At 41.6% G+C, this 17374-nt stretch overlaps 3 protein-coding genes across 4 annotated transcripts; 2 read left to right on the top strand and 1 right to left on the bottom strand.

Annotated features, from left to right (window-relative positions):
* Positions 1-1897: 1897 nt before the first annotated feature.
* On the top strand, positions 1898-3463 carry mrpl41 (mitochondrial ribosomal protein L41). Its single transcript, XM_071898461.2, has 2 exons — positions 1898-1915; positions 2724-3463. The coding sequence occupies exon 2, from the start codon at positions 2743-2745 to the stop codon at positions 3148-3150; it is 408 nt and encodes a 135-aa protein (XP_071754562.1). The 5' UTR covers positions 1898-1915; positions 2724-2742; the 3' UTR covers positions 3151-3463.
* Positions 3464-3645: 182 nt separating this feature from the next.
* dph7 (diphthamide biosynthesis 7) lies at positions 3646-9279 on the bottom strand. The gene is made up of 10 exons (XM_071898456.2): positions 9255-9279; positions 8792-8973; positions 8253-8386; positions 7668-7755; positions 7033-7127; positions 6119-6276; positions 5713-5785; positions 5555-5620; positions 5220-5392; positions 3646-4985 (listed from the first exon to the last, which is right to left on the bottom strand). The coding sequence occupies exons 2-10, from the start codon at positions 8930-8932 to the stop codon at positions 4528-4530; spliced, it is 1386 nt and encodes a 461-aa protein (XP_071754557.2). The 5' UTR covers positions 8933-8973; positions 9255-9279; the 3' UTR covers positions 3646-4527.
* A 588-nt stretch (positions 9280-9867) lies between these two features.
* paxx (PAXX non-homologous end joining factor) lies at positions 9868-13102 on the top strand. Of its 2 annotated transcripts, none has more exons than XM_071898459.2 (7): positions 9868-9991; positions 10544-10604; positions 10695-10738; positions 10832-11016; positions 11947-11997; positions 12065-12158; positions 12266-13102. In XM_071898459.2, the coding sequence occupies exons 1-7, from the start codon at positions 9891-9893 to the stop codon at positions 12312-12314; spliced, it is 585 nt and encodes a 194-aa protein (XP_071754560.1). In that variant the 5' UTR covers positions 9868-9890; the 3' UTR covers positions 12315-13102. The 2 variants fall into 2 exon arrangements, with proteins under 2 accessions (XP_071754560.1, XP_071754559.1); XM_071898458.2 differs by having other exon boundaries at positions 10689-10738.
* Positions 13103-17374: the final 4272 nt, after the last annotated feature.

Below are 17374 nucleotides of genomic sequence, written 5' to 3'. Positions count from 1 at the left end.
GCCTGATGAAATTAATAATGCAACAACAAAGCTAAGCAATCTCTAGGGGCAAAGTAGAAATGTAATCACTTTTGAAAATGATTAGATAAGTCAAACAAGATAACAAGAAAAGGGGCGGGAGCGTAGGCCATCATATTTGACAAGAAATAATCTAATAAGGCAGAATTTCATGTAGGCAAACATTAGGATTTTATGACATGTCAATTGGTCAACACTTTTATCCAAAGTACCTTACAGTTACCATGTGAAAAAAATATTTTTTTGCATGGGAATTGAGTGTCAGTGTCTTGCTCTACCCGCTGACTTACAGTGTTTGAGAAATCTGGGTTAAAGATCACCTACACAGCTCTAAAGAAAACCAGGTCACAAGCTCAGTGTTTGTAACCAGACACTCCCGTGGTGCACTCATGCACTTGTATACTCCAGTGAGGTCTCCCATTTGCAAGGAGAAAATCACAACCCCGTAAAAACGGTACAAAGTTAATTCACAAGAAACAGTGAAGGATTTAGACTCATTAGTTTTAGTCTCATTTTTACTCTATGAACAGCTGTTAGCTTGTTCACCAAACGCATAAGTTGGAGGGACACTTTTTTATTTACATATAGGCTTAGGCTAATGAGGACTTTTCTCAGCTCCGATACGTTCCGTTATATCCCGCCACACTCCATTCAAAAATCTTCCCGTTTACTAGCTAGTGCCTTTCTTATCGGCAAAAGAAAATGGTTAGAACATGGTTTCATATATTTTACGAATTGCCACAGACTTCTGCTAAATTCGGCCGATAAACAATCCAACAAGCAGTACTTCATTTTGATAAAATCTCAACTTTTACAATTGTTCACTGTGCTCGCTACCGCCCACCACGGTGTATTTTAGTGGAAGAAGATAGTGGGAATAACTGGAGAACCAATTTGTAAAAGTTGAAATTTTATGTACAAAAGTACTGTTTGGTGGATTCGATGTATACCGAATTGAAGACTGGATTTTGGCAATAACCAAAACGTCTTGTAAAATATTCTACAAGGTGTGTGCGCTTGCCTTTGAGCAACGCAGCATTAAACTGCAAGATTTTTGAATAGAGTTTGGCTTGCGGTTTTCGCCATAAACAGAACGGTACGTATGGGGGCTACACTTTCCCTGCTGACCAGATAAAATACTTATGTAAAGGCATATTCACGGTTTTGTAGCTTAAATATTTAAATGGACAAGCGGCGTAGAATGCGACTTTTGCATTTTATATCATCAAATTAGCTGACATAGCTGGGAATTGTGTTATTCCCACGGAATCAAACCTTACGGCTCTTCGTCCGTGGAAGCGATCCGCTATACAAGACTTGTTATGGACATTCTTAGTAGCAAGCGAACGGTTGAACAAATAAGCTTGCGCTAACAGAGTCGAATACAAATACAAACGAATAAACATAACCTACTTTGTCTTATTCGACCCAGCACTTTTCTCACGTACCTTTATTGTGTCAAAGTTTTTGTGTATACATGTCTTGTTTTCACTAGTGTCAAGACAGAATAAACAACCTAGACTTCCGGTCATAACTGTCAAAATAAAACCCTTGACGTTTTTGAATAATACAAAGTAACGTAACGAAGCTATAGTTTCACTCAACATTTAATATTTAACGGTTCTAGTGACAATTTGGATACGCTTTTGTTTTACTGTACACACAATTATTCGTTTTTCGAAAGTGACAAATAATTTTGCGCTTTAATTTTGAAGGCAAAATCGCCTGACTTCTGGTATTTTTCAGGCTAACTCTGGCTTGCTTGATGCAGCTCAATCACTGCTAGTATCGTGAATTTCAATTGGTCGACGGTGGTGCGTTGTGGCCAATCGCCAAACATTTAACTGGATAGTCAGACGCTGCACTTGCTTTTAGGGGACTGTCAGTTGTGCTCAAGGTGAGAGAATCGATTTCTTTATTTACTGTTATTAATGGACAGCGTTGAATAATTTTCACAACGGAACTTTAAATAAATGTCATATTGAGATGTTGCTCTCTCGGTTTAGTGTAAATAAATACTAATGGGAAAGTAAAACGGCTTACTAGTTGTTTGCAACATGAGCTAGCTAGTTAGCTAACACTACACAACATGCCTTCACCATGGTTTGTTAACCTAGCCTTATATTGTTAAAGTCAGGAATGTGAACTCTGTTTCCCCACCTTTTTAGGCTGACATAAATCTTAATTATATAAATGTATAGTTTCACAGAAATAAAGGCAAAAACATCAATCGTTTTTTAAACTGTAGGACTAACTGATTTTTGTTTATAATGTCTGTTTGCCTCATCATGGTGAACACTGGTGCTCATCTGGTTGTCATCGTTTACTCACCTTTTTATTTACCATTACATCCCTCGTTAAAGTCAGAATAAAAATGACTGACACATGATTCAAGCTAATGCAGACTGATGTAATTTTTCCCAATGTCTCTGAGTAACTAAACGGTATATATATCAACAGTACATATCTAGTGCTGGATAAGGTTATGGAATTTATAATAATAGTAATAATAATAATACATTTGTTTTCTATAGCGCCTTTCAAGATATTCAGACACTTTGCATGAAATAGAACTACACCAAGTCCTGACATTCTCTGGGTTTGTGCAGCTAGTCACACAGGATTAAACATACTCTTTGTGTGTACATGACTGTATTCATTAGTTAGAAGAAATGTCTACAACAATTTCTCTTTCTTCTCCACAGGTTTTCCCCGCATGACACCATGGGTGTATTATCAAGGCTGGTGAGGGGCCTGATGAGAGGAGCAGACCGAATGTCTGAATTCACCAGCAAGCGAGGCTCAAGGACTCACAATAAAGACCGGACCGCAAGGCCCACTGGACTGAGGCTCTCCAGCAGAAAGTTTGTGTCCATACGGGCCATGATCCCCGAGTTTGTGGTGCCTAACCTGGAGGGATTCAAACTCAGACCCTACGTGTCGTATCGCACCCCCAGAGGCACCGAGCCTCCTCTCACCACAGAGAGTCTGTTCGCTGAGGTCGTGGCCCCTCAGATACAGAAAGACTTCGAGGAGGGCACGTTCAACAAGGAGCAGCTGGAGAAATATGGGTTTGAGCCCACACAGGAGGGAAAGCTCTTCAAGTTATACCCCAAGAACTTTGTGCGTTAAAGATATACTCCTAGTTACATGTATTAACAAGGAAAGACTATCGGCATACACAATGGACTCGAAGGTTGCAGACCGGTTGACTTCTGCAGACAAATCATGAGATGTAGGACTCTGAGGGTTAAACTATTAAAGCATTTTGTTACAAAAATCCAATTAACATGTGGTTGTATTACTTGATTTTTCTGTTGGCTAGTCCGAGCAGATTTTCAGAATAAAACTTGACAGTTTAGTATTGAATTGAATTCATGTCTGCACTGTACATGGAGATAATGGTGGTGAGAGTGAAACCTAGGATTAGAATAGTTATTGGGATATTGTGGGATAATTTCTAGTTAATCATAGTGAAATTAACCATGACACTAGCACTTGCCAATGACAATTTATTGATCAAAAAGTGCCACAAATGCAACCTGAAATAAAATGTAGCCTTAATGTGTTCAATCTAAACAACTTGCATGTTCTAATGTGCAGAAGAGTCCATAAATCACCATTAGGTAAAGATCTGGGGACGAGCACATAACAAAAATTTGTCCAAATGGAAAAATAAGAGGTATAACTAGAGGGAGGCATAAGCCAGCAGCATGAGGCAGGCAGCATATGCACAGGGCTTCTAACAGGCTTGGGCAGCAGGCCTAGTGGTTAGAGAGGCTTTCAACCAGCTGACCTGGGTTCAGACCACCTGTCGGCCAGCATCCGCCCTGCTGAAGTGTCCTTGAGTAAGACACTGAATCCCTATTGACTCCAGGGGCCCTATGAGGATCAATGAAGTATTACAGAGTGAACAGTCTTAGCGTTTAATATCACATTCACACATGACTATAAAGTTACTTACATCAGATGTTACAATTGGTGCTGGTATTTTTTTTGTTTGAGCTTTCAAGCAAGGTACTTTCTTAACAGGGCAATTTTTCCTTAACACAGTTACAAAGTGCTGCAAGATTAAAAATAACAAAAAACAATTAGCCATAATAAAGGGAGGATGCGTTGTGGAATGGTTGCCCGGATCTTGTTAAGGTGAACTCAGCAAAATTCAGAAACCAACCCTAACCATACTTGACTAACAAATTAACAATACTGCTACAGCATAATGACAGCAAAATCAACTTGTCAGTTGGATGCAAGTTTATAAAAGTGAGTTTACAGTTTTGTCTTAAGAAAATACAGAGTTTGCTTATTGCATCTCCTCTGGTAGGTTGTTCCAAAGTTTAGGGGCCCTGATCGCAATGCTTGATCACCTTTTGTCTTTAAACTTTGGAACAGAAAAAGAGATTTACCTCCAGATCTAAGACTGAATGAAATATATTGTGCCCTTGTTATGTTTAGGCCATACATTCTGCTTTCCTTCTGTAGACTTGATAGTTTTGTGGAAGATATTTTCTACAGTGTCAACTTAGCCAGTGCTCTGGCCTGGTCGGCGTCGCCCTGGCCTTTAGACCCTCTGTCACGTTGAGCCTCCTCGGGAGTCCAGTCCCAGCGCCACACATGGAGCATGTGGTCGTAGAAAGAGCAGCTGGCGAGCAGACAGGACAGTGAGGGGGCGTCGACGTCCGGGTGGAGGGCCAGAGCCGCCGCAGAGCCGGCGGAGGGCGGCGCTGCGCCCTCGGGGATGTAGCGTCCCACGTCGTCCTCCAGCGACGTGTCGAAGCTGGCGGTGGGAGATTCGTACTGAATCCTCAAGTGTCCCCCGCTCTCCGCGAGGCTTTTCTTTGGTTCCGCGGTGGGAGGGGAGCGGGGGGGAGGCTCCTCCAGGGACAGCCGGGACCAGTCGGCTCCGTAAGCCAGGGAGTTGTGGAGGATGTAGGAGGCTAGGGTGGGACACGCTCCTCCGCTGCCCTCTGGAGGAAGACAGGAAAGTAACAGCATGCTTCAAATATTACAGCTCACAGAGGTTAATGAATACTAAGTACTAAGCACCTTGCACAGCATGTTTCTGAGGTGGTTTAAAGGGGCAGCGAGTAAGATTTTTACTGTCCCATAGCACAAAATGACCATAACCTATCTGTGGGGGTTTGACAGGGTTGCATTCAATGTTTAAGAAAACCTGGGCTTCCTCTCTCCCTCGTACTTACCTAGGGCTTGCTGGCAGTGCAGGATATGGAAGTCGTTGTGCATGCAGGCGGCCAGCAGCAGGTGCTGATGGGTGGGATGCCACTTCAGCCTCCACACTCCGCCGCCAAGGGGGCTCTCGCTGAGAGGCTGCCGCATGTTCCTGCCGTCCCACAGCAACACCTGCTCGTCGTAGCTGGGGAAGGACAACGCCAGTCAGTCAGACTATTACACAAGGGATTCCCAAATGCATCTCAATGATAAGATGCAGCAGCAAGAGCTCTGCTGGACACTGATGCTGAGATGCTTTGGGTAAACCCATCTTGGATTCTTACGCTACGCCAACTAGGACATTTACCTTCCTGTAGCCAGGATGTGCTCCCGATGTGGGTTACTGTGAATACTGCACACGCCCATTGAGTGCCTTCAAGAGAAAAGAGGGGAGATTGCTACTGTGCTTTGCCAAGATAGGATAATGCAAATGCATTTTGACCACACTAACACGACAACTCTCACCTCTTACTGGTGAAAGTGGGGGAGGAGGGGCCGATCCTGAGATCCCAACCCTTCAGTTTGCAGTCATCTCCACCTGGTGCAGATGACGACACAGACACACACAGGTTGGTAAAAATGAATCTACAAGCATGCAGACAAGTCCATCATGCGCTCGCAAACTATGGAAACAGGATGTATGTCACTCAAACATGAAGTATGTAGACACTAGTGTGTATGGGGAACAAGCGAGACGAGGCGTTTACTGTCAATATTAAAGCGTGTAAATATTATGGAAAGAAGGGATGGAAAGAGCTACCAGACACCGGGTGTTGAGAACAGCAAATGTACAAGCTTTCATGAACTGGCTATAGTGTGTTATATCAATCGGTGATAGACAGTAGTATTTATGTATCTGAAAAAGTGTTACCAGAGTAAACCAGCTGTGTGTCCCAGTAGGAGAAGGCTGAGATCCAGGCCTCGAAGTCGTGGGCCTTCCACTGTGATGCGGCCGTCAGACCGCCTTCACCCAGGGAGAGCACATTGACGCAGCCTGCCGAGTCGCTGCAAACCACTCGCACGTCACTGCTGCACACAGGAGGATGGAGAAATGTTAAGGCTGTTGTACTGAGAGCCCCACCATCCAATCAATTTAATCATCTGCATCATTAGCGGGGATTAGCGAGTATTCTTGCGCAAATTTTTATGTATATTCAATTAGAAAAACTGATTGGAAACTACGGTTAGATCCATAATAATGTTATGCCAATATTTGCCTTTTCTTAAAAAAATTGGATATATGCCACCCTTTGATATGATGGATATGATGCAGTTTGTAGAATTGATTATAATAAATTATTATTATTTTCAATGGAGAGTTTTAGTGTCCCACGATCGCCTAAATGCTGTTTCAGAGGCTTTTCCAGCCTGCCAGGAATACAATTCTGTGGGAAACACTGAATACTTGTCATTTTTTGGTATGAAAATGATACTGAACACAAAATGTCAGGAAATGTCATACCCACTGTCGCTCCCATGTATACGTTACCCATTGTGGTTGTATGACCATTAGTTGAGACATTAGAGTATCATATGTGTTGTTTCTAACATGCATAAGTCTCTATTGTGGTTGTATTTCTTTGTTTTTGTCTTCGGAAGAGACTAGGAAATATGGCCAACATTAGCTGACCCTAAAGAACAATAACAACTTGTCTATGTGTTTTTATTCCAGCTGATGCAAATGCACCAAAATCCCATTTTATTTTTGCAACCACAAAAGTTCACTTCAAATGACAGTTATATGGAAACAACTGTGTCAAGTTTGACCACAAAACATGGCCTTACCTGTCCCCCCTTCCAGTTGACCAGTCTAATGACAGAGCCAGCCGGTCAGCTCCCACCTCCAAACTGCTCAGAGCCTTTAGACTGCGGCGGCCTTGCTACTGGATAGACAGATCCATAAGAGCAGGGCCCAGACTACTACATGGAAATCTAAAGAGTCAAGCCATGTCCAATAAATACACAGACAGTAAAATAGAGGGTATGTATGTGCAGGTGGGGCACTTCTGGTATTCAGCATATACATGATCTTCCAAACGGCACTTTATTTAAAAATCTCAATGTTTAGGATTAGTTCATACCACTCTCCACTGTGTATTTTGGTGAAAGAGGATTGCTGAAACAACAGGTTAACCCATTATAAAAGTTGAAATTGTATCGAGGTAAGTACTGCTTGGTGTATTGGATGTGTGCCAAATTGAATAGTGGCTCCTGACGATTCATACAAAGTCTTAAGTCATGTTCTACCAGGTATGCACCTTTGCTCATAGGCAAGAGAACACTAAATTGACAGATTTTTGAATGGAGTTTGGCATGACGTGTCCTGTCAAAATGTCCTTGAGCAAGACACTGAACTTCTATGTGGATAAAGTGGATGGTGACTTCCTTAATCATGATTCCTCTGAAGTGGTGTTTCTCACCTGACTGTCTGATAGTGTGTAGAGCCGGAGCTCCCCACTGGCAGCCGCCATTCCCAGCAATGGCTTCTCTGATACAGGCACATGGCACCTGAGAATATGCAGAACAAGGCAGAAACAAACAGTTGTCATCTCTCCTACTAGGGTTAGTACAATATATTGGGCTGATAATGGCTTTAAACACTGGGCAGTCATGTCAACCACCTTTGATATGATGGAGGTTCCTCCAAGACCAAAGCTAGTTTTGTTGAAGTAAATAAGTAATGTATCCCAGAGCTTCCCTATCATTAAATGAGAGTTGTGGGTCACCCTGCTTTAAAGAGCTGCTAACCCAAAAAGAATTTCATTAGGTTTCAAAGGAGAGTTTTAGTGTCCCACGATGGTCTAAATGCTGTTTCAGAGGCTTTTCCACCCTGACAAGAATACAATTATGGGGTGAAACACTGAATACTTGGAATTTTGGGGGCATGAGAATGGTCAAATTTAAAAACATTTGATATCAGCATAATATCGCCTATTGGCAGCCTCAATCCCAAGATATCAGCATCAGCCTTCAAAAACCCATAACGGTCAAATCCTCATTCTTACCATTTCAAATCCAAAATAGCCGGGGTGTCCACGCGCTGTAGCTCGGTGAGAGGTGGGCTCATGCAGCCCTCCTGGCGAAACTCAAACAGGTACAAACGACCCGTCCGGCTGGGGGCGGCATCCTCTTCTCCTGCCTACAGTATGAATGCATATGGGACAAGAGTCAGTAAACAGTCAGGCACGTTCAGCAGTAGTTCCAATACACCAAGCAGCCCTTATTTCAGTAACATTTCAACCTCTAGTATTGGTCCACAATCTTCCACCAAATTCACTATCGAGGGCAGTAGCGAGTGTGAACCAATTAAAAAGTAAAAGAGATTTTATTGAAATAACGTTCTGCTTGGTGAATTATCTATATGCCGAATTTACCAGCGCACACTAACGACTACGGAAAGGTCTTAACTTGTGTTCTACCAGGTATGTACGTTAGCCGATAAGAAAGACGACATTAAATTTATTGGAATTGGCGTGACGCGCTCTCCATACGAGAGGCAACGGGATATCTCGGGCCTGTTTTGACCAGTAGTGTGTAGTCTCACCCCATCTGGACCTTTCTGCAGCTGGTACGTCCCGCAGGCCAGGATGTTGTGGCACAGCGGAACAGGACACCACTCTACTGTATCGGCACTCAGCTCCGTGTCAAACACCTGTAGACTGCGGGTCCTCGACTTCCAAGCCATTGCCACCTGTTCTGCATAACGTTACTGCGCCGGAGCAACAGCTGGAATACAAAATGAATGTGCCGTTATGTATCAGCTACAACAAAGCTGTAGGAAAATACGAGTCACTAACAATATCTAATTTAGCTAATTTACAGTAAGCTAACTCAGCTAAATAATCTGTTTGGTAGCTAGCTAGTCTCACCCACAGCAAACTGTGAACATTTCGACACTTCTTATCATTAACCAGATATTCTACGGATGAATGAACAGCCAAAAGTCAATTGAAATGCTTGTTTATTAGTCAGTATCTTTAGATCAAGTGATTATCAATAAAACTCACATGTGAGCCAGCTTCGGTGTTGACGTCCTCAAACTAAACCTGCGTCACTACGTCACTGTGGGACGCAAGGTGCATTCAAGTTTAGAGCGTTGCAAATGTTCTAATAGACAGAAAGCATGGCAAAACAATAATATTGTGCAATAAAATCAACGTCTATAAGTTATTATATACTGCACATGTTGTTTCTGTGTTGCAATCTCAAGTACTTTACCTAGAAAACGAATATATCAGTAAATATGTTCGGCTTCTCACTTTAAATGTGACCAAAGACCGTCAATGTTTGAAAGATGATCGGCCATATAAAAACTCGCCAACCTTCTGTAGAAGTGGTAGAAGTGGGCGTTAACCCACACGCATGCGCTGTCATCCTCCAATTTTTCCCAATTTTTTTTTATTCAACATAGGTCCAAGTACACTTTAGATGTATTTAACGGAAGATAACCGTAACAGAAGTCCATGTGCTACTTCTCCAATGGCGCCAGTACATTGACGGCAGCAGCAGACTCTGGTCCGCCGAGCTGCGTGATGACATTTGTGGTACCCGGAAATAGAAGAGAGTGAGTGCTCTTTACTTCTCTCTCCTCTCTGTCGTGTATCTTCCTGTTTAGTGGCACTGTGCTAGTAGTAGTAGAAAACATGGATGGGAACCAAACCTCGTACTGCACCGTGTTGGATAAAAAGAGCCAGACGAAATTCGTATGTTATACGCACAGAAAATCCGGAATATTCAATATCAGGTGAGTCGCAAGCTGTGCGTGTCTAATGAATGACGCATATAACTTGGGTAAAGGGCCACCGACAGAATTCTCTTTTGTACATCACGCAATTCTATTCAAAAATATGTCAGTTTATATTGCTTTGCTTATAAGCCAATGTACATACCTACTAGAACATAATTAAAGACCTGTACTGAATAGATGTGAGCCACCCTTAAATTCGGCGTACTGATAATGCACCAAGCAGCACGTAATTTTAAATTGTTTTTAATTTTATAATTGGTTCACACTGCTCGCTACAGCCCCACCACGGTGTATTTTGGTGGACCAAGACTGTGGGAACAACAGTAGAACCGATTATAAAAGGATCCTATTTATTTAAATAGGTGCAGCTTAGTGTATCAAATGTATGCCGAATCGAAGAATGGATCCCGATAATTAAGAAACAGTCAAGTTATATTCTTACAGTAATGTACATTTGCCGGTAAGCAAGAAAACATAAAATTGCCAGATTTTGATATAGAGTTAGGTGTGACGAAAAAGTTTTCTTCACCGTGTTTTTATCTGTTGTAGTCTGACAGACGCTGCTGACGTTTGGAGCACAGATTTCACTGAAGACACACTGAGCCAGTTTGTAAGTTTTACTCACTGCAACAGACTTCTTGGATGTGTCATTACTGCAGTGTTATACTGGTTGTAACTTTACCCGTTTGTTCAGAGACAGAGGTTTGCCTTGAAATCTACAGAGGATTACATCCTAAAACTCAGGTTAGCCTTACACATTACCACCCCACCTCTTTTTAAACCACTTTGTCCTGGTTCTTTACACTTAAACCCACTGGCTCTCCCGCTGTCCTCCAGGTCGGCCTGCGGTACTGGGAATGTGTCTGTGGTGGTGCAGGACACCAGTGCAGAGCTCCATGTGGGTTCCAGTCCAGGCGACCTGAGCGTGACCCTGCCCAGGCTGGAGGGCCCACAGGCCAAGGAACAACTGAGGGAGTTGCTGTTCAGAATGGCTGACGGCCTTACCCAGTCTGAGAGTAGAGGTATTTTGTCCTTGTGACATTGAGAGAAAAAAACATATTGTAGTTTGCTACATTTGAGATTAACTGCAGGATTCTTGGGTAACTCAGGGACTCTGTCCTGTGAGTGAGCACCGTCCTTCGGATGAGACGTTAAACCGAGGTCCTGACTCTGTGGTCAATAAAGATCCCATCGGCACTCATCGCAAGAGTATAGGTGTAACCCCGGTGCCCTGGCAAAATTCCCCAAAAACAGGCCTTCCTCCATCATGGCCACCTAATCATCCCTCGTTACCTAATTGGCTCTTTTCAGTCCTCTACTCTCCACTGAGATGTGTGGTGAGCGTTCTGGCGCAAACTGGCTGCCGTGCATCACCCAGGTGTTGAGTCCCCCCCCCCCCCCCCCCCCCGATATGTGAAGCGCTTTGAGTACTTAGAAAAGCGCTATATAAATGTAATCAATTATTATTATTATTATTATTATTAAGTTACAAAGGTCATATTAGTTTGCTATATTGGATGTGAAAACTTTTAATGCTCAATTTTTTTTAATTTTTTTTTTATACAACTTTGCCCATTTCCATTCGGAGATAAAGCACTTTGAGAGTGAAAAATAAAATGCTAATGCTGGGCCAGGGATTCTTCATCAACACCAGAAAACACTATGAGGCCGTCTGAAATGCCTTTCCCTCTCATGGAAAAACTGCAGCCCATTGCCATATGGAAATTATGGTAGTCAGTCAATTAATTGTACTTCTCACCCAAAAGCAGATTGTATTGATCACATGCCTGTGACTAGGTAGTTAGTCTTCTCTACAGGTAGCCAACCATCTTTTAGAGTCCATTGGCTGCTAAAATGTGTTAAGCAGCCATTGTGGCTGCTGGGCAAAGAGAGAGATGGTCTCCTGCCTCTAAACCTACAGTATGTTCTCTTGGTTTTCCTGTTTTCTCCAGTGGGATCCCCCTGTGTCAGTCCGGTGAAAAATCAACAATGGCGGCCCACAGGTACGTGCAGCATTTTTGTGACTTGTTGATTGTGTTAGTTCACTATTTAACGGCGATGGCCTTTCAGAGTTCGAGCCGAGGAGACAGCAGAAGGCCGGTCCATCTGTGACGGTGAAGAAACGACTCCCGGGAGATTCCCTCATCAACCCAGGAACTAAAAAGTACTTCTTTGCTTTCGTAAACCACCACAGTAACCACATTCTCCCGATCTCTTCGAATGAGAAATGACGGTAACAGCGGCTTTCATTGCTTCATCCTGTTTTTGCAGAAAGCGCCAAGCGACCGGCGTGGCCTTCGACGATCCAGAGGACGAGTGATTCTGAAAACAAAGACAAGGGACCGTGGCTTTTCTCCTCCATGTTACGATCCTGCTGCTGTACATTCAGTGACAGCTTGTGAATGTGCTTTTAATCCACTAACACCACATTGCAAAGTTGCAACATATTTTTAATACCATTATTTGATGCAGCCTACATGATGAAATAATTGTTTTTTTTATGGACTTGCAATATTATCTCAATGATAGCGAAAACTTGAAAAATTATTTTTAATTGTATTTTAATCTTTACCGATGTAATAAATGTGTCTTTTTTGAAAGCCTCTCTCCTCGTTGAGTGAGTGACACGTATGTTGTGTCATGATATTGAATGAGATTTAATCAGAGACCAGCTTGACTGGGTGTTGTACATGGTTACTTTTTGTTTGCCATGGTATGGAGGATCATAGATTGAGTCCTGCACCCTTAATCGACAGAGCTGACTTATACTGAAGATAAGGAACCATGCTCACCTACAAAGCTTAGTGCCTTCTTGGGAATAGCATGACACTGATGAAGGCCTCGTACTCAAACGTCTGTCTTATCTTCTTCTATCTACTGATTGAAAAAAAGAACGTAAAAAAGGAATATGTACCCTGGATTTTCAGTGCGGACCATGTTATCTGTTTTGGTTTGCGCACCAGTTCAAGTGACTTGCTGATCATACAAAATTTATCCAAACTGCTGGACTGGAAGGAGAAATATAGTAGGAGAAAGAAGGATGTATTTTTTGCAGCCATTGTTTTTCTATTTATTATCTTTATATTCATAATTTAATTTGCAGGTTAGGTGATGAATAAAATTGAAATAAAGACTAATTTGCCACTGATCGATTCAGTGTTCTCTTTAATCGAGTATGCATGGAGAGTAGCGCACAGCATTGAAGATTGCAGTTCTCTGAACAGTGAAGGAAAAAAAATGTTTCATGTATACAATTTCAGGACAAGGTTGAGGAGGGGTTAGGGGGAGTGATGGAATTTAAGGCGCTCTGTGTAATGTTCACATCCTTCATTGACCAGATAAGGACTAGGCTTGAAGTCTTTGTTGAGCAATAAAACATCAGTGGTACAGACAAAGTGGTGGAGGAGAAAACTAAACCCTAAATGTTACTAAAGCGTTAGAGGAAGTAGTAGAGCAACAAGGCACATAGAGGTTCCTTGAATTCAAGTTCTGGTTGGTCTGACTGAGGCTGTCATTCAACTCTCCAGAGGCCTGGAGCTCCATGGTTCGCATAATGAGGTTGGTGTTCACCCACAATGTCTTCAAACAGAAAACAAGAGGTTACAGCAGGGCAGTAGCGGAAATACATCAGCACGAAACAATGATTCACAGTGATTAATACACTATGCTCACACCTTTCCCTATGCAATTTCCTTATCTCCTATCTCTTACCAAGTGAGCGAGTTCCTGCCTATGCACTACACTAGGCCTTATCACTCTACCATAAACTGACAGCGTTCAGTATGACGCCTTCATCTGGACACACAGCATTCAGTACATGAAACTGCATTGAACTGACCGCTCTGGGATGAGTTTCCTCTGAGATATGAGCCAGTCACTCATATCCTCCAGTGTGATTCTGCCAATGATCTACTTAAAATTGCTCATCAATCATTTTTGGTCATGCAAAACATCATAGTCATTATTATCTATTATTATCTTTATAGAGAATTACCTATTTAGAGTTGTACCGTTAATCTGTGATATCAACATATAATTTAATAATATTATCATCCTTTTATACCGGAAGCATGCCCCTCGTAGTGAAAGTACCGTTCCTGATCGTTCATGGGTTTCCCTTGTTTTTATCAGTGCGGTCTAACCTCCTTGGGTCTAACCAGAGACGGTTGGTCTAACGAGGTTCTGGTAAGTGGCGGCGCCAATCTTATGATTAATGCAGTTTGCCGTCATTCTTGAGGTTTGGACATTAAGTTACAATTTTTTTTGATTGCCAAGACACATTTCTTGAAATTATGCTCCATTTCCCAAAACTCTAAACACAAATGCATAACTGCACACTCATCTTCACAAACTTCAAACTTCCATGTCAAAACCAAACTCTCCACTCAAAACCATGTAATCTTACATCTAAACCAAACTTTGCCTTCAGACATCACACAAAAGCCATCAAACACACATACACTACAAAATAGCCATTACACACTGGTGAGATCAATTCAAAACACTACCGTAAAAACCTGTTACTGCAATGAATAATGGCGCTTATGGTTTTCCCCCAAAACAACCTCTTTACATGATAAACACAATATAAAGACACAACACATGTATACATTTTCCAAATTTTTAATTCCTCAATGTACTGTAGTAAAATAAACTGAAATTGAGTGAAAAAGTAAATGTACTGTAAAAATATGCAACTGATATCGATCAGGATCAAACAGGGTTTATTCCTGGTCGACAATCCTTCTTCAATATGAGGCGCCTAATGAATGTCTTGTACTCTGCCCATTCAGAATTCCAATCTGAAATAATTGTTTCTCTCGATGCAGAGAAAGCATTTGATAGGATTGAGTGGGTGTACTTGTTTATAGTACTGGAGAAATTTGGGTTTGGGCCAACCTTTCTTGATTGGATTAAGATACTATACCTAAACCCTATGGCCTCTGTGCGTACCAATGGTGTTATATCTGACTATTTTGCCCTTCACAGAGGGACTCGGAAGGGTTGCTGTCTATCCCCATATTTGTTTGATATTGCGATTGAACCCATAGCTATTGCCATCCGTTCTCACCAAGGGATCCAAGGGGTTGAAAGGGGTGGAGCCACTCATAAATTATTGCTGTATGCGGATGACTTGCTCCTCTTTCTTGCAGATCCAGTCAACGGTATACCTCACCTCCTGGATTTACTAAAGGTTAAGCTTTCAGGCTATAAATTGAAAATCAAAAAGTCTACTATTCCCTATTAACAAGCTAGCTAAGCAAAGTACTTATAACCAATTTCCTTTCAAAGTGGAACAGGAACGTTTTACTTAGGAATATGTGTTACAAGTTCATTCAAAGCACTCTTTAAGCATAATTTTAAGTTGCTATTGGAGCGCACTAAAGGAGACCTAGAACGCTGGTCAAACCTTCCTATCTCCCTTGCGGGGCACATAAATTAGCATAAACAGCTCCAAAATTTAGGCTAAGTGACATATACCCAGCTGGCTCACATTAGCTATAGCTAACGTTAGCTATAGCTATTTCCAGCTAACGTTAGCTAACGTACCCATGCTGAAGGGCAGCATAGTGCGGGTTTACCCAAATTAATAACAATGAAAGTAATAATAAAACACAACATCGTTTTAAAAATGAATTTAATTACATGAGCTACACTAGAGAATAGCTAATTTACAGGTATACATGGACAATTCATCATAAGTGATTACTTGTCCTTTTCTCCCTACAGCTCCAGTAAAGCCAGCCAGTTTACTCTTCATTGAGAAATCTATCTGTCTCTCTGTATCTGTTTGTCTATATCTGTCTGTCTGTCCCCTGTGTTAATGGCGGGGGGGTCTATCAAGAAGACTTGCCCTTTCTGTCAGGGCATCTTGTTTTGTGCCCAAAAAGTATGCTCTCACTGTAAGAAGGAGCAACCACGGAAGCAGCGACTGAAAAAAAGGCTACAAAAATTTGATTCCAAGCGAGAGGAGTGGGTATCCGGACGAAAGAAAAACCATAACATTGTGTCCATAAAGATGAAGCCATTCTCATGTACGGAAGCCGAGAACGGCCGTGCTTGCAATTATTTTTGAATCTCGAGATAACAAAGCTCGTTTTCTCGAGATAACGGGTTAATTTATCTCGTTATCTCGAGAAAACAAGACGCAATGCAATTTCTGCCTGTGTTAGACCTTGATTGAAGTACAGTCTGATGCGTTGATCAATAATGGTTCTCCTTGATCTGACATTTTCAGCTTAAATCAGTTGCTACAGTTGTCAAGACGCCATCTATGCATGCAGGCATGTCACTCCTGATCTCTGATAAACATTATAAGTAATAAGAGGAAACAACATTTTGTTTTCTCGTGATAACGGGTTGATTATCTCGTTATCTCGAGATAACAAGCTCGTTTTCTCGAGATAACGAGATAATTAACTTGTTATCTCGAGATAACAAAGCTTGTTTTCTTCCTGAGAAGGGAAAATGCATATAGGGTTTTACCGTAGGACATACAAACGATTGTGCCTGTAGACAGTGCAAAGCATAATTGTTAGCACAGATGTTATCTGTTGGGTATATTATTTACTTATGTATGAGCATTTTGAATGAATATTGGAAATATTAATAATGATGAATCATGTCTATGAAACTCATAGGCCATCACCGAAAAAATCTTTAATGGTTCTTTTCCTCTCCCCTTGATAGGGCCAACCAGAAATTTTGGTTGACTGGCAGCCTTGCCCAGTATGGTATGTATTAGGCTGTGTTTTGTTGTGCTTTTTTCTACTTCATCTGACCACATCAGTCCTGCCACTGTATGTTTTAGCGACCCCTCATTAGTTCTCTGAATATTCTATATTGAGTTTAACTTGTCATATTTGCAGCATCTTAGTAATATTCAACTTGATTATGGAGTGAGCTATTTATTTGATTACAATTTAGTCCAGCACCAGAGGTGTGACCAAGTCAACTTTTCTCGAGTCCCAAGTCAGTCTCAAGTCTTGAGGCACAGGTTTCAAGTCAAGTCCCAAGTCTAAATGTAGAACAGCAAGTCAAGTCAGAACAAATCAGTCCAGTATCAATTTAATATCTTAAAGAAAACTAAATATATAAATATCTAGGACTTTTCAATGCAATATAGTTTTAATAGGATAAAAACTTGGTAAGAGCATCATGAGTTTGATTTCTATAATCAGTTTCAACTTCAATAAATTCAATCATTCCATACAAATTCAGAAAACAGAATTTAAATTCAGTCGTCTGCTGGAACAAATCTCATCACTTTCAATCTAAGTCATTTACACAAACACAAGATCTCAAGTCAAGACTTTAGAAACCTTTTCAAGTCATCAAAGTACAAGTCAGAGTCAAGTCTCAAGTCACCAGAACCCGTCA

This window comes from Centroberyx gerrardi, chromosome 8 (genome assembly GCF_048128805.1).
Source record: "Centroberyx gerrardi isolate f3 chromosome 8, fCenGer3.hap1.cur.20231027, whole genome shotgun sequence".
Taxonomy (NCBI): Eukaryota; Metazoa; Chordata; class Actinopteri; order Beryciformes; family Berycidae; genus Centroberyx; species Centroberyx gerrardi.
This window is presented reverse-complemented; position numbering and strand designations above follow the sequence as displayed.

Coding starts and splice junctions, on each gene's coding strand:
- mrpl41 (XM_071898461.2), top strand. CDS start 2,743: ATGGGTGTATTATCAAGGCTGGTGAGGGGCCTGATGAGAGGAGCAGAC.
- paxx (XM_071898458.2), top strand. CDS start 9,891: ATGGATGGGAACCAAACCTCGTACTGCACCGTGTTGGATAAAAAGAGC. Junction 9,992..10,543: donor TCCGGAATATTCAATATCAG/GTGAGTCGCAAG, acceptor TATCTGTTGTAG/TCTGACAGACGCTGCTGACG. Junction 10,605..10,688: donor AAGACACACTGAGCCAGTTT/GTAAGTTTTACT, acceptor CCGTTTGTTCAG/AGACAGAGGTTTGCCTTGAA.
- dph7 (XM_071898456.2), bottom strand. CDS start 8,932: ATGGCTTGGAAGTCGAGGACCCGCAGTCTACAGGTGTTTGACACGGAG. Junction 6,277..7,032: donor TCAACTGGAAGGGGGGACAG/GTAAGGCCATGT, acceptor TCCTGTGTGCAG/CAGTGACGTGCGAGTGGTTT. Junction 5,786..6,118: donor CACACAGCTGGTTTACTCTG/GTAACACTTTTT, acceptor CATCTGCACCAG/GTGGAGATGACTGCAAACTG.